This window comes from Silene latifolia, chromosome 4, assembly GCF_048544455.1.
Source record: "Silene latifolia isolate original U9 population chromosome 4, ASM4854445v1, whole genome shotgun sequence".
Lineage (NCBI taxonomy): Eukaryota > Viridiplantae > Streptophyta > Magnoliopsida > Caryophyllales > Caryophyllaceae > Silene > Silene latifolia.
Genome location: NC_133529.1, coordinates 109,563,698 through 109,576,006, shown reverse-complemented (window position 1 = coordinate 109,576,006; position 12,309 = coordinate 109,563,698). Strand labels below are relative to the sequence as shown.

Genomic DNA, 12,309 nt, shown 5'->3' with positions numbered 1-12,309 from the left:
GGTGGAAGTGAAAATGGGACAGAATTTACCTGATATGATAGAATTCATTGATGATAAAGATGTGATACAGAAACAGGCGGTTTCTTATGAATGGAAGCCCCTTGTGTGTTCTCAATGTACTGGCATTGGCCATGATGCAGCTATGTGTAGGAAGCGTGCAGCTGAGGTTCGTAAGAAGCCTGATCAGAAAGTATGGAGGCCTAAAGTTCAGGTTCCTGTGCAACCAACTGTGAAACCAGTTGTGCAACCAGTTGTTGTTCCTGTGCAGGTTGTTGAGTCTGTGCAGGAACCAGTGGTATTGCCACAGGTTACTCCACCTGAGCTGATTACCCCCATCCCTTTCAAAAGCAAGGAAATGGACTCACCAGCTAGTTTGGTCCATCGTTTGTCCAGACTTGGGAGGGGGAACAGTCAGGGGGGGCCTACAGTGTTAGAAGTTGTTCAGCAATCTCTGAGGCAAAGTTTACTAAATAGTATGGGGAAGGGGAGAACACCAATTATTCAAAATGGTTAATATAGGATTTTGGAATGTTCGAGGTATTAATAAATGGAATAAGCAAGGTGATATTAGAAGATTCTTGCATATCAATAAAATTGGCCTGTTTGGTCTGGTAGAAACTAGGGTCAAAATAAAGAATAAAGCTAGAATTCAGGATGGGTTTGGTAGGCCCTGGCAAATAATTGATAATAGTGAGATTAAGGATAGTGGGAGAATCTGGTTGCTGTGGGATACTACTCAGATTTTGGTTCAGTGCATTAAGAAGGAATTGCAGGTCATACATGCTCAGGTTACTAATCTGGTGACTGGGTTTGTATGGACCTGCTCGCTGGTGTATGGGTGTAATGCAGACTCTGATAGAGTTACTCTTTGGGAATCTCTGATAAATATGAAAAGTAACATTACTGGACCTTGGCTGGTAATGGGAGATTTCAATAATGTTTTGTTTATGGATGAAAGAATTGGGTCCCAGGTGACTGATGCTGAGGTCAAGGGCTTTCAGAATTGTGTGGATGTGTGTGGTTTGTATGATTTAGTCTCTACTGGTGCCTACTTCACCTGGAACAATAAGCAAAAGGGTGATGCTAGGGTATTTAGTAGGATTGATAGGGTTTTGGCCAATGATGAATGGATCCTAACTGGTCCTTCTGGGTCTGTTACTTTTTTGCCTGAGGGACTTTATGATCATAGTCCTTGCTTGATTGAGCTAGGAGCTGATATTGAAAGAAGGAAGGGTAACTTCAAATATTTTAATATGTGGGGGAAGCATGATGAGTTTAAGAGTGTTGTCAATGATGTTTGGAGACACTCTATTTCTGGTTGTTGTATGTTTCAGGTGGTCAAAAAACTTAAGAATCTGAAGCATCCTTTGAAAAAATTGAATAATAGTAGGTATGGAGATATTGAGAATTCTGCTTTGGTTGCTAAAATGTTGCTGGAAAGCATTCAGAAGCAGCTTCATAATGATCCTAGGAATGTGCAACTTCAAAATGAGGAGAGAATAGCAGCTGAATCTTATAAGGAGCTTGATGATGCCAGGCTTCTTTTCTTAACTCAAAAGGCCAAAACTCAGTGGGTCAACTATGCTGATGATAACACTAGGTACTTTCATAGTACCATTAAAGCTAGACGTGCCCAAAATAAGGTACTCAGGATTAATGATATGAATGGGGTGAACTGTACTGAAGTTAATGCCATTGAACATGCTTTTGTTGAATACTATCAGGCTTTGCTAGGTAGTTCTACAAAGGTTACTCCTGTTTGTAGAGCTGTTGTTAAAACTGGCAAGGTTGTGAGTTCTGAGCATGCCAGAGAGATGGTTAAGCAGGTCACTGCTGATGAGATTAGGGAAGCTCTTTTCTCCATTCCAGTGGAGAAAGCTCCTGTCCGATTTTATTCTCACTGGTTTTTCGTGAGAGATGCTTATGACATCATTGGAGGTGATGTGATTAATGCTGTTCAGGAATTTTTTACCAATGGTAGATTGTTACAGCAAGTTAATGCCACAGTGCTCACTCTTATTCCAAAAATGGATTGCCCTTCCTCAGTCCAGGACTTTCGTCCCATTGCTTGTTGTAATGTCCTGTACAAATGTATTTCCAAAATCATTTGTAGCAGGCTTTCTGGAGTTCTGATGGATGTTGTTAGCATGAATCAAAGTGCCTTTATTAAAGATAGAGAGATTGTTGACAATATACTTATTTGTCAAGATTTAGTGAGGCTTTATGGGAGGAAAACTTGTACCCCTAGGGCAATGCTTAAAATAGATCTCAAAAAAACCTATGATTCTATTGAATGGGCTTTCCTGAGAGATATGTTGGTTGCCTTAGAATTCCCTGAGCAGATGGTCCAGTGGATTATGGTGTGTGTATCCACAACTTCCTTCACCATTTCGTTGAATGGATCACAGTTTGGGTATTTTAAGGGTGAACGGGGACTGAGGCAAGGGGATCCTATGTCTCCCTTACTCTTCACTCTTTGCCTGGAGTATTTTTCTAGGATTCTCAGAGTTGTCACTGAGAAACCTGAGTTTAGATATCATTCTCTTTGTAGGGGGTTGAAGCTTAGTCACCTAGCTTTTGCAGATGATCTCTTATTATTCTCACAGGAGTGATATTCCATCTGTCACTATTTTGCTGAGAGCTTTTATGACCTTCTCTGAAGCTTCTGGGTTATGCATGAATAAGAACAAGTCTGATGTTTATCTGAATGGTGTGAATGACAGTCTAGCTACCAATCTGGTCAGGCTTGCAGGGTTTCAGTTGGGACAATTCCCTTTTCGTTATTTGGGTGTGCCAATTTCTTATAAAAGACTGAGTGTAGCAGACTGTAGTAGGGTGGTGGATAAGATTGTAGCAAGGATTCGAGGTTGGGGTGCTAAACATCTTAGCTATGCTGGGAGGCTAGTGTTGGTTAAAGCTGTCCTTACTCAGTTACATGTGTATTGGGCTAGGATCTTTCTGTTACCAAAAAGAGTGATCCATAAGGTGGAGAGCATCTGCAGAAATTACTTATGGGCAGGGACTGCAGAGTACAAGCACTCTCCTCCTGTGGCTTGGGAGACCTGTTGCTTACCAAAGGAGCATGGTGGTTTGGGTATAGTTAATTGTTCTCTGTGGAATGCTGCTCTTCTTGGCAAATATGCGTGGTGGATTCATAGTAAAAAGGAGAGTCTCTAGGTTCAGTGGGTTCATCACATATATATAAAGCAATGTGACTGGTGGTTATATGAGCCTTCTCAGAATTCCAGCTGGGCATGGAAACAAATCTGTAAGATTAAGGAGATGCTTAAGCCTGGTTTTTTGAATGGTGCGTGGGATGGCGCTTACACTATTCAGAAGGGGTATACCTGGCTTCTTGGTCCAAATCAGAAGAAGGATTGGGCTCCTCTTGTTTGGAATAGAGTTTGTGTGCCCAAGCACAATTTCAGTACCTGGATTTTTGTTCAGCAGAGGTTCCTCACTCAAGATAGGATGAATAATTTTGGTATTTGTAATGCTGGACTGTGTTACTTATGTGGGATGCAAATGGAAACTCACAGGCACCTGTTTTTTGAATGCCCATTTAGCTTGCAGTGCTTGCTGCTACTGCAGACATGGTTACAGATCCAGTGGCAGGGAGATGTGGTGGCTTGGCTCATTCGGTGGAGATGCTGTTCCTTGCTCAAAAAGCAGGTGGTTATGGCAGCGATTTCAGGTCTGATATATCACATTTGGGAATGCAGAAATAAGTGTAGAGTGGAAATGTACAGTTTGACACCAATTTGGGTTGTTAAGAATGTACAGAAGCTGGTCACTTGTAGAGTGACAAGAGGAGATTTTGGTAAGGGGAGGTTGAAATGTATGTCTTGGTTACAAAAAATCAATGTAATAGATTAAGAAAGCTTAGCTTGATTGTAGGTTGGAATGATGTATGGTGGTTATGATTGATTTTAATGATATTCACATTTTCACCAAAAAAAAAAATTCCTTTACTATTTTTCACCAATTTAACGTAATAAATTGTTCATAAACGATTGTTATTAGTAGTAGTTATTGGATTAGTTGTTAATTACAATGTAGAGTTTCGATTTCAATTTTTGGGTCGTCAATTACTCTTTTTTCTGCTTGATTTGAAGTGTGTATTCTTAACAATCGTCTTTAATTAATAAATTTCTTCCAAGTAATTAATATGAAAAATGGATTGAGAAAGGCAAATTACAGGAGAAAGAGGGATGGATAAATTTAGAATCTTTATTTCAAAAAGCATACATCATTAGTAAAACATCGACGAATTACAATAAAGGATTTTGTAACCACTCTGCCTTGATAACTAAACCAACTTCATAAACTTGATGTTCTTTTTTGCTTAGTTCAGCTCAGCTTTATTTAGTTCAGTTCTATTTTAGCTTTATTTAATTCTGTTCAGCTCATCTTTTCACAAAATTAACTCTTACTTCAACTGCAATCAGTTCACCTCAGCTCCATTCTGTTCAGTTCAATTTAGCTCAACTCCATTTAATTCAGTTATTAGCTTGTTAATTAGTTGAATTGTAGTGTTGTTTAACTCCATTTAATTCAGTTAGCTCTCAACTCCTGCATTTCTGCAAGCTTCAAGGTTTAACCCGGCTACCACTGGACTAACACCTCTTGTTAATTTCTTGTTAATTAGTTGAATTGTAGTGTTGTTGTTGCGAAATTGGTGTCGATTTATGTTGTTGTTGGTGTCGATTTATAGTCGAATTGTGGAAGGGGAGAAGATCCATGAATCTCACGTTGGATCTCAACGTGGCCACCATGGTTCCCACGTCCAGATCCTTCATGACTACCATGGCCAACGTTGAATTACAACGTGTAACCATGGTGCCACGTTGAGTTTCAACGTTTGTGCCATGGTGAACATTTTTTTTTATATAAAAAAAAATGTTCACCATGGCACAAACGTTGAAACTCAACGTGGCACCATGGTTACACGTTGGGATTCAACATTCGTCCATGGTCGAACGTTGAGTCTCCACGTTTGGTCCATGGTCGATTGTTGAATCTCAACATTTAGTCATGGTTAGTTCATTTTTTTAAAGGGTAATGATAAATACAACCCAGTGGGTTGTATTTAAAAAACCAAAAGAGGAAATAAATTCTTGATATATGCATTAAATGTATTGGTTAATGTGTAATTTAATTCTTAATTTCTAAGTTAATACCCAAATTAGAAGGTATTTAATGCTTAAATACAACCCACTGGGTTGTATTTAGCATTACCCTTTTTTTAAATCGTGTTTAATACGTTTATTTGACGATTTTTTTAAATTATTTAAGTTTTCTAGTCGATGTGCGTTAATTTCTAACATTTTATCGGTTTAATGCAGATGGGGGATCGAAATGTAGTTGGTTTTTAGTAGAATTTGAGAGAAAATTGTTTAGAGAGAGAAATGAGTATAAATGTGCAAAGGGCATTATCGTCTTTTGAATGAAAACGTCGACGATAGTTACTAAAACGTCGACGATGAAAATCAGCCCTCTTGAAAAAGTTGAGTAATTCCCTAATCTATAAACACAAATTCTTGTTAAGACATAAATAACCGATTTTAAACTTAAAACGAGTCAAATAAGATAAACACAGTAAGACAACATGTAGTCTTGCTTAAGACTAGAGATGGAAGTGGGTCGTGCCTCGGGCCGGCCCACCGTGCTAGAAGAAAAATGGCATGACCCAGGCACGACCCATAGCACACCGTGTCGTGTTATGTCGTGCTTGTGAAATTAAAATGCGGCCCATGGCGTGTCGTGCCGTGTTTGGGCGTGCCCTTGTAAATCCTCCACTTTAGCCTTATTTCTTCATATTTTGAGTGTGCCAAAGCGTGTCGTGTCTGGGCTAGCACGATCTTTTTTCTCAAAATGCGGCGCAGGCTGTAACACCCCACGTTAATTGAAGAGGCCCACTGACAGGCTTAAATGAATAGTGCTTAAAGGGATTGAATGTACTACTCATATAAACAAAGTGCACTTTCTTTTATGGCCATCCATGCAAAAGAACTCCACAGTTAAGTGTGCTTGGCTGGGAGTAGTCTTAGGATGGGTGACCTCCTGGGTAGGTTCCCGGGATGCGCATGAGTGAGGACAAAATGTGCTATAAAGGATCCGTGTTGATCTGTGGGCCATGTACAGAGCCTGGTGAGCTATCATAAGTAACCGCTCCCGACTAGGTTTGGACCGGGGTGTTACACAGGCATGGCTAACAGCCCCTGGCGTGTTGTGCCATGTTCGACCGTGTCGTGCTAAAATGAGCCATGGGCCATGCCGAGGCGTGCCAACCCAACAACCCACGTGCCCACTTCCATCTCTACGTAAGACAACACTATTCGCCTTAAGCTTAAGGCAGGTCAAATATCACCCCACATGGGTAGATATGGCAAACCTTTTAACTTTTTCAATGCGTATATTTGACCCATTCTTAAACTTAAGACAGATAATACCCGTCTTAACTCTTAAACAGAAATTTGTGATAAAGACAAAAACAGAATAATGCATTGAGAATTTGAGGCTCATAGAAAATTTAACTCGTTTTAGACTCTTATCTATACTCGAGTATATCTGACTTAAGGGAACGGTTATAAACTCCTCATCATTACAAAGAACAATTTGTGCAAAATGAGAACAAGAGCTCTTTTCACCAAATCACATCTCATTATCATCCATCCCAATCTCGTCATCTCATTGTCTCATTAACAACCATGGCTAGCTATTATGAACATGGGTCTTCCCAACTCACCAATTGGGATCAAAAGAACAAAAAAGAACAATGTTAAGTCCACCAAAATTAAACTTTTTGTTGCACTACCGTAAGGAATTTAATAAGGAACCAACAAAAGTTTTTGCCTTTTGAGAGATGTGAAGGGTTGAAATAAAAAACTCTTCGCATTAATTGGATAGTTTCCATTGTTCATGTGTTTTTTCCTTGAACTACTAAAACAAAGAGAAATATTGTTTTTTATTTTCTTAAAATTCTAAAATAACTTATTATTATCAACATAAAAAAAACATTTGACCAGGAGGGGAAATATATCTTACCTTCTTTCTTATAGAAATGACCAAATGAGTAGTATGCTGTTTGACATTGAAATATTCGTCGTACCAAAAAAAAACATTGAAACATTCAAAAAATTGTGAATAAAAACTACTCCGTATTAATTGACAATGTTGTATTATTGTATATAGTCTGGGTTTTTTTTAAAATACTCCGTATTAATTTAGATCACTAGTATATTAGGTTTCCTTAAGTAAGACTATTACTGAATATTTAGGCTCTAGTTGGTAAAACGAGCTAAAAAGATGTCTCAAATCTGTAAAGGTACCTAAAAATTGAAAAGCTAACTCAAATCTGAAAATGAAGTTGATAAGGTAGTTATTTATTAGGAGCTAACCAAGTGGTGTTAGTCCAGTGGTAGCCGGGTTAAACCTTGAAGCTTGTAGAAATGCAGGAGTTCAGAGGTCCCGGGTTCGACTACGAGCTGGGGCGATGATCACTTGGCCACTGCAGTCCCCGAAGGGGTGGCTTACATGGTCCATGTGGTGGTGCGGGAATGCATGGGCCCGGGGGGATTCAACCCCCTCGTCATTTAGTTTTGACATTTTTCATTATTCAAGCTAGTATAAATGTTAAGCTAAATCATTGTAGTAGGTTGGTAGCTCAAAATAATTGTAGCCTAAAATATGATATGGTAAAGGTAAGCTAGTTGCAACTAGCTTACCATTGGACTTGCTCTAATAGTGTCCAAATAAGAAAAGGAAAGGTTGGATTTGAATGGAGGGAGTAATTGTTAAGAAGATGAAGTGAATATTGATTGAATGAGGAGAATAGAATACTTCCTCCATTCCGCCACTTTTTATTTTCTACATTATTCACGAGTGAGCATTCGATGTAAATTTTCTTTCAATACATAAGTGAAAATATATTCATGTGGATCTTGTTTGATTCGTCTTTACGAGTACATTAATAATATCTAACTTTTATAATTTTTGCAAATACGTAGCTAACGATATTTACCGCATAAAATACGCGTTGACAAACGTGAAAAAATATAGTGGTAGAGTGGAGTTGAATGGAGGGAGTAGAATACAAGGTCATGGAAACAAGTGGTCACATTTCTCAAAATCCTTAAACAAAACAAATATCTCCATAGATCTCGACGAGCCCAATTTCTCTCCATTTTCTAAAAAAAATGGAGAGGCAAATACCTATTAATGGTCCGGATCTCATTTTAGCAATATTTAACGGTACTAAATTTACGCATAAAAATAAAGGGAAAATGGGAATAAAAGGGGTAATTATTATTTAAATAGATTGTGAGAGGAAATGGAGAGAAATGAAATGGAGATGATCCATTTCCAATCTCGACATGAGTTAATTAGGAGACAAAGCATTGAAATACTATTTGTTTACATAAACTACACTGAGATCCTCTATCCCACTATAGACTTAGATCTTCTAACCGTTTTATACTATACAACATTTAAATTTGTTAAACAATTGCTCGTATTTATTACTATTAATAGATGCGATACTATTTGACGTAAAACAACTGATCTTTACCATCCACAACAATAATTTTACGTGTTTGTCTAAAAACAAACAATAATTTTACGTAATAATCACGACTTATTTTATGTCAAATTTCATCGCATCAACAATTAACATAGCAAGGGGAGAAAATTCAAGCCACAAGAATGTAAATTAGTTAAAATCATTCCAAACAGCAAAAAGGAAAATTACAGATAAATCATAAAGGAAAAATCCAAAAAAGAAAAAGACGGCAGTAAAAAAAATAAATAAAAATAAATTAATAGTAAAACAAAAGAGGAAATTGTCCTTTACGTTTCAGATCCAGATTCGAGATTCCTTCCCATAATACCACCTCTGCATGGGCCCCACTACCTGACCTACTCTCAACTCCCACTCGCATTTCCATTAGCAGCAGCCTCACGCGCCAACCCGACCGCCACAGAACCCAACTTCTGAAGGTTCAACTTCACAACAGTATCGGCGAACAAGCGCGTGTCATCCACCGTATTCCCCTCTGGCACATCTACAACATAAGATTCTAAGACGACGGTCCACTCATCACCCTCACGCGCGCCAGGGAGCGTGTGTAAGGTAGTCACGGAGTGGTAATTCCTCAACCTATGCTCCCCACCAATGATCGTGAACCCGGTAACGCAGCGGTTATCGTCTAACATGTCGAGACGTTCAGTGCTTGTCGCGGCCGGGAGACCCGAGATCACGTGTACGTCGCGCGTGGAGCCCACCGCGAGTGTGAAGTTGGGGCCTACGGTGCATGATTTTATGAAGTGTTTGTAAATTTGAGGTTTGTCGAAAGCACGTAGGATTGACCAGACGATGGCGCGTGGAGCGTGTATTTTTTGGGCGAGTAGGGATGAGCATTGGTGTCGGGGTTTGACTCGGTAGGTGTGGAACTCGGTCACGTAAGGGATTAACTCGGCGAACTCGGAGGGGGTTAGCCCTGGCGGGGTGGTTGAATGGTGGGATGTTGTGGTGGTTTCAGGATCGAGTTCGGGTTCGAGTTGGGGATCTTCCATGGGAACGTCGTCGTTTTGGGTTGATTGTTGTTGTTCTGGTAGTTGCTCCATCAGTAGAGAGTTGAGAGGAGTGTTTGTGTGGGAAAGGTTGATAAGGATTTGTGATTGGTTTTCTTTCAATTATAATGGGTTGTTTATAACTTTATAAGGTCATGAGATTCATGACTACCCAAAAATGTAAGATTATTTATCATTGTCCAAATATGTAAATGATTATTTATCATTGTCCAAATATAATTGAAGTATCTAATTAGCTTGAATTTATCGTAAGATATTATTCTCTTTGTTTTAGTCATTTGTTTACTTTTATTTGTGTCACAAAAACTAAGGTGAAAGGAGAGACCATTTATGGTTTTGAATTTGTGATTAATAGATACTCCATTCGGGTATAAATTTTTTTCTCATTTTTCTAATATATCTGAGGAATATTTTATTCAAATGAGGAGAAAACAGAAAGCCAGAGGGAGTAACTTTTTAATATATAAAAGTAAATAAATAAATGAGATAATTTAAAATGAAATAGGTAAACAAATAATCAGGGTAGAATTACTAGTATTATATAATGGTATAATAACTTATATGCATAAAATCATTATTTTATAATGTTCATACTTATTCATATTGACTTATAGGCTTTAAGTTTATTTTGGCCCTGTTCTTTTGGATTGAAACGAATCGATCCAACTAATCGAACTTATAGGATCTCGAATCGAATCGAATCAACTTATAGGATCTCGAATCAACTTATAGGATCTCGAATCGATCCAACTTGTAGGATCCGAATCGAATCGAACTTGTAGGATCTCGAATCAATCGAACTTGTAGGATCCGAATCGAATCGAACTTATAGGATCTCGAATCGAATCGAACTTATAAGATCCGAACTTTTCTGAACTGAACTTATAGGAGCCGAACTTAACTTAATTTTATTTAACTTAACTATTATTATTATTATTGATGGGGCATATTCTGCACCCACTGACCGAGTCAACATATTGACCAAGGTCAAAGCCAAAAGACAACAAGTCAACAAAAAGGACGGCCTAGCCGAAAAAGCATGCTTGGCTGTTACTGGGTCTCGGCCTCAGCCTAGCCACCGAGAGACATATCCGCGTACTCACATCCGGGCCCTCGACATGGAGTCAACCAGCTCGCCGCCATGCCACGGGTCCCTCGGCGAGGGTAAGATAGTCTTTCCACCTGCTCTGCCACTTGGCCACTTGGCCACTACGTGACAAAAGGTGAAAGTCTATAAATACTCCACTTCTCTCATTGAGAAAAGGATCGAATAATCAATCCGAAAATCATCTAATAATCTCACAATCCAATAATCTGGTATAATCTCCCTTATCTCTCTACAATATACTTTGCCAAGTAACATACAACTTATCTCTCTAAATTTACTGACTTGAGCGTCGGAGTGAGTACACTTGGCCCCAAGCCGAGTCCTCAGTTTGTTAATCTTTACAGGAAAGAGTGAAAGGAAGAGACGAGCAACGACATCATTCAACAAGCTTACGTGGTCACAATAACTGCTCCGAAATTACACCCGGAACAATAACCGTCGCGTCCTGATGAGCAGGAGCCACTGGTTGTCACCTCGATAGGGTTTGGGGGTCCCAAGTCGCCTTCTCCGGAAATTGATGAGAAATATCTCGAGGGTTTCGAGGATGATGATGATGAGGCGACCCAACTGATTCGAGAGGCCGCATCTCTTGTGGCACGGCGACGCCGCTCGATCAATCCCGATCGCGTTTGGACAAACAAGTTCGCCTCTCGTCTCCGGCCCGACCTTTTGAAGACCATTACTCCTTCGACGGGGGGTATAGAATTGTTGTCCCTGAGGGTGATCAGGCAGTCTATTGCCCTCCCGAAGGTTGTATCGGCGTGTACATCAGACACCTGGAGTATGGGCTCCGGTTTCCTCTTAATGTACACGTTGCTGCCATAATTAAAGCTATGAACGTCGCCGTGGCACAACAGCATCCGTTGGCCATTAGGACGATCGTTGGCTTTGTATGGGTTTGTTTGTTTAAGGGGGAGGCCCCAACGGTTAACCTGTTCACCGCTCCACCATCTTCGGCCGACCACCCTAGGTGGCACGGGGTGGTACAACATTCAGACCGAGCCGGGTTATGTTACCGTTTCCAAGCTGACATCTTGCAAGGACTGGAAGGGGCGGTGGGTATACGTCGAGGTTCCGGAGGACTATCCGCTGCCCCGGTCCTTCCAGAGCCGCGTTAATTTGGTGTGCGAGAGTAAGGGGGAGCATGATAGATATGTCTCCCGCAATAAAATTAAGATGGACGCCAAGAAGGTCTATCTTAAGGATGACGAAGAGCGGGCTATGAGCATGTTCGAGGCGACGAAGGATGGCACTCCGAAGGGGTGGATGCCTCCGACGCAGATCGTCCTTCAAGACGAGCCGCTTTGTCACGTCGGCCTCATACCGGCCCTCGGCCAGGGTGAGTAGGGTCGGTGTGAGGCCCCTCTTTTTATGCTTTGATGTTTTAGCCTCGGTTTACTTCTTTTGCTTAACTCCTGCTTTGTTTCTTGCGATCGATTTGGCCCTCTCTCTGTCTCCCATCCTCAAGAAGTTGGGACTTGACCGAACGGGAAAGTTGTTGAGCCGCATCCTAAGGCCGCGCCACGTGATCGCAGACCGCCCCGCACGAACTTATGGAGCAGGCGATGAAGGCAATGGATGTGGCGGCGACTCAAGCGGAGATTGGCGGT

The 12,309-nt window shown here is 40.3% G+C and overlaps 2 protein-coding genes across 2 annotated transcripts; one reads left to right on the top strand and one right to left on the bottom strand.

Moving 5' to 3' along the window:
• The first annotated feature begins 2,646 nt into the window (after window positions 1–2,646).
• On the top strand, window positions 2,647–3,728 carry LOC141651914 (uncharacterized). Its single transcript, XM_074459605.1, has 3 exons — window positions 2,647–3,146; window positions 3,249–3,484; window positions 3,574–3,728. Exons 1-3 carry the CDS (start codon window positions 2,647–2,649, stop codon window positions 3,726–3,728), a joined length of 891 nt encoding a protein of 296 aa, XP_074315706.1.
• Window positions 3,729–8,689: 4,961 nt separating this feature from the next.
• On the bottom strand, window positions 8,690–9,754 carry LOC141652403 (abscisic acid receptor PYR1-like). The gene has a single exon (XM_074459858.1). It carries the CDS (start codon window positions 9,622–9,624, stop codon window positions 8,923–8,925), a length of 702 nt encoding a protein of 233 aa, XP_074315959.1. The 5' UTR covers window positions 9,625–9,754; the 3' UTR covers window positions 8,690–8,922.
• Window positions 9,755–12,309: the final 2,555 nt, after the last annotated feature.

What these genes read in the sequence shown, in the direction of transcription:
- LOC141652403 (XM_074459858.1), bottom strand. Translation starts at nt 9,624, where the DNA reads ATGGAGCAACTACCAGAACAACAACAATCAACCCAAAACGACGACGTT.
- LOC141651914 (XM_074459605.1), top strand. Translation starts at nt 2,647, where the DNA reads ATGACCTTCTCTGAAGCTTCTGGGTTATGCATGAATAAGAACAAGTCT. An exon ending in CTTCTTGGCAAATATGCGTG is followed by an intron (nt 3,147 to 3,248) that starts GTGGATTCATAG and finishes TCAGAATTCCAG; the next exon opens with CTGGGCATGGAAACAAATCT. An exon ending in AGATAGGATGAATAATTTTG is followed by an intron (nt 3,485 to 3,573) that starts GTATTTGTAATG and finishes TTTAGCTTGCAG; the next exon opens with TGCTTGCTGCTACTGCAGAC.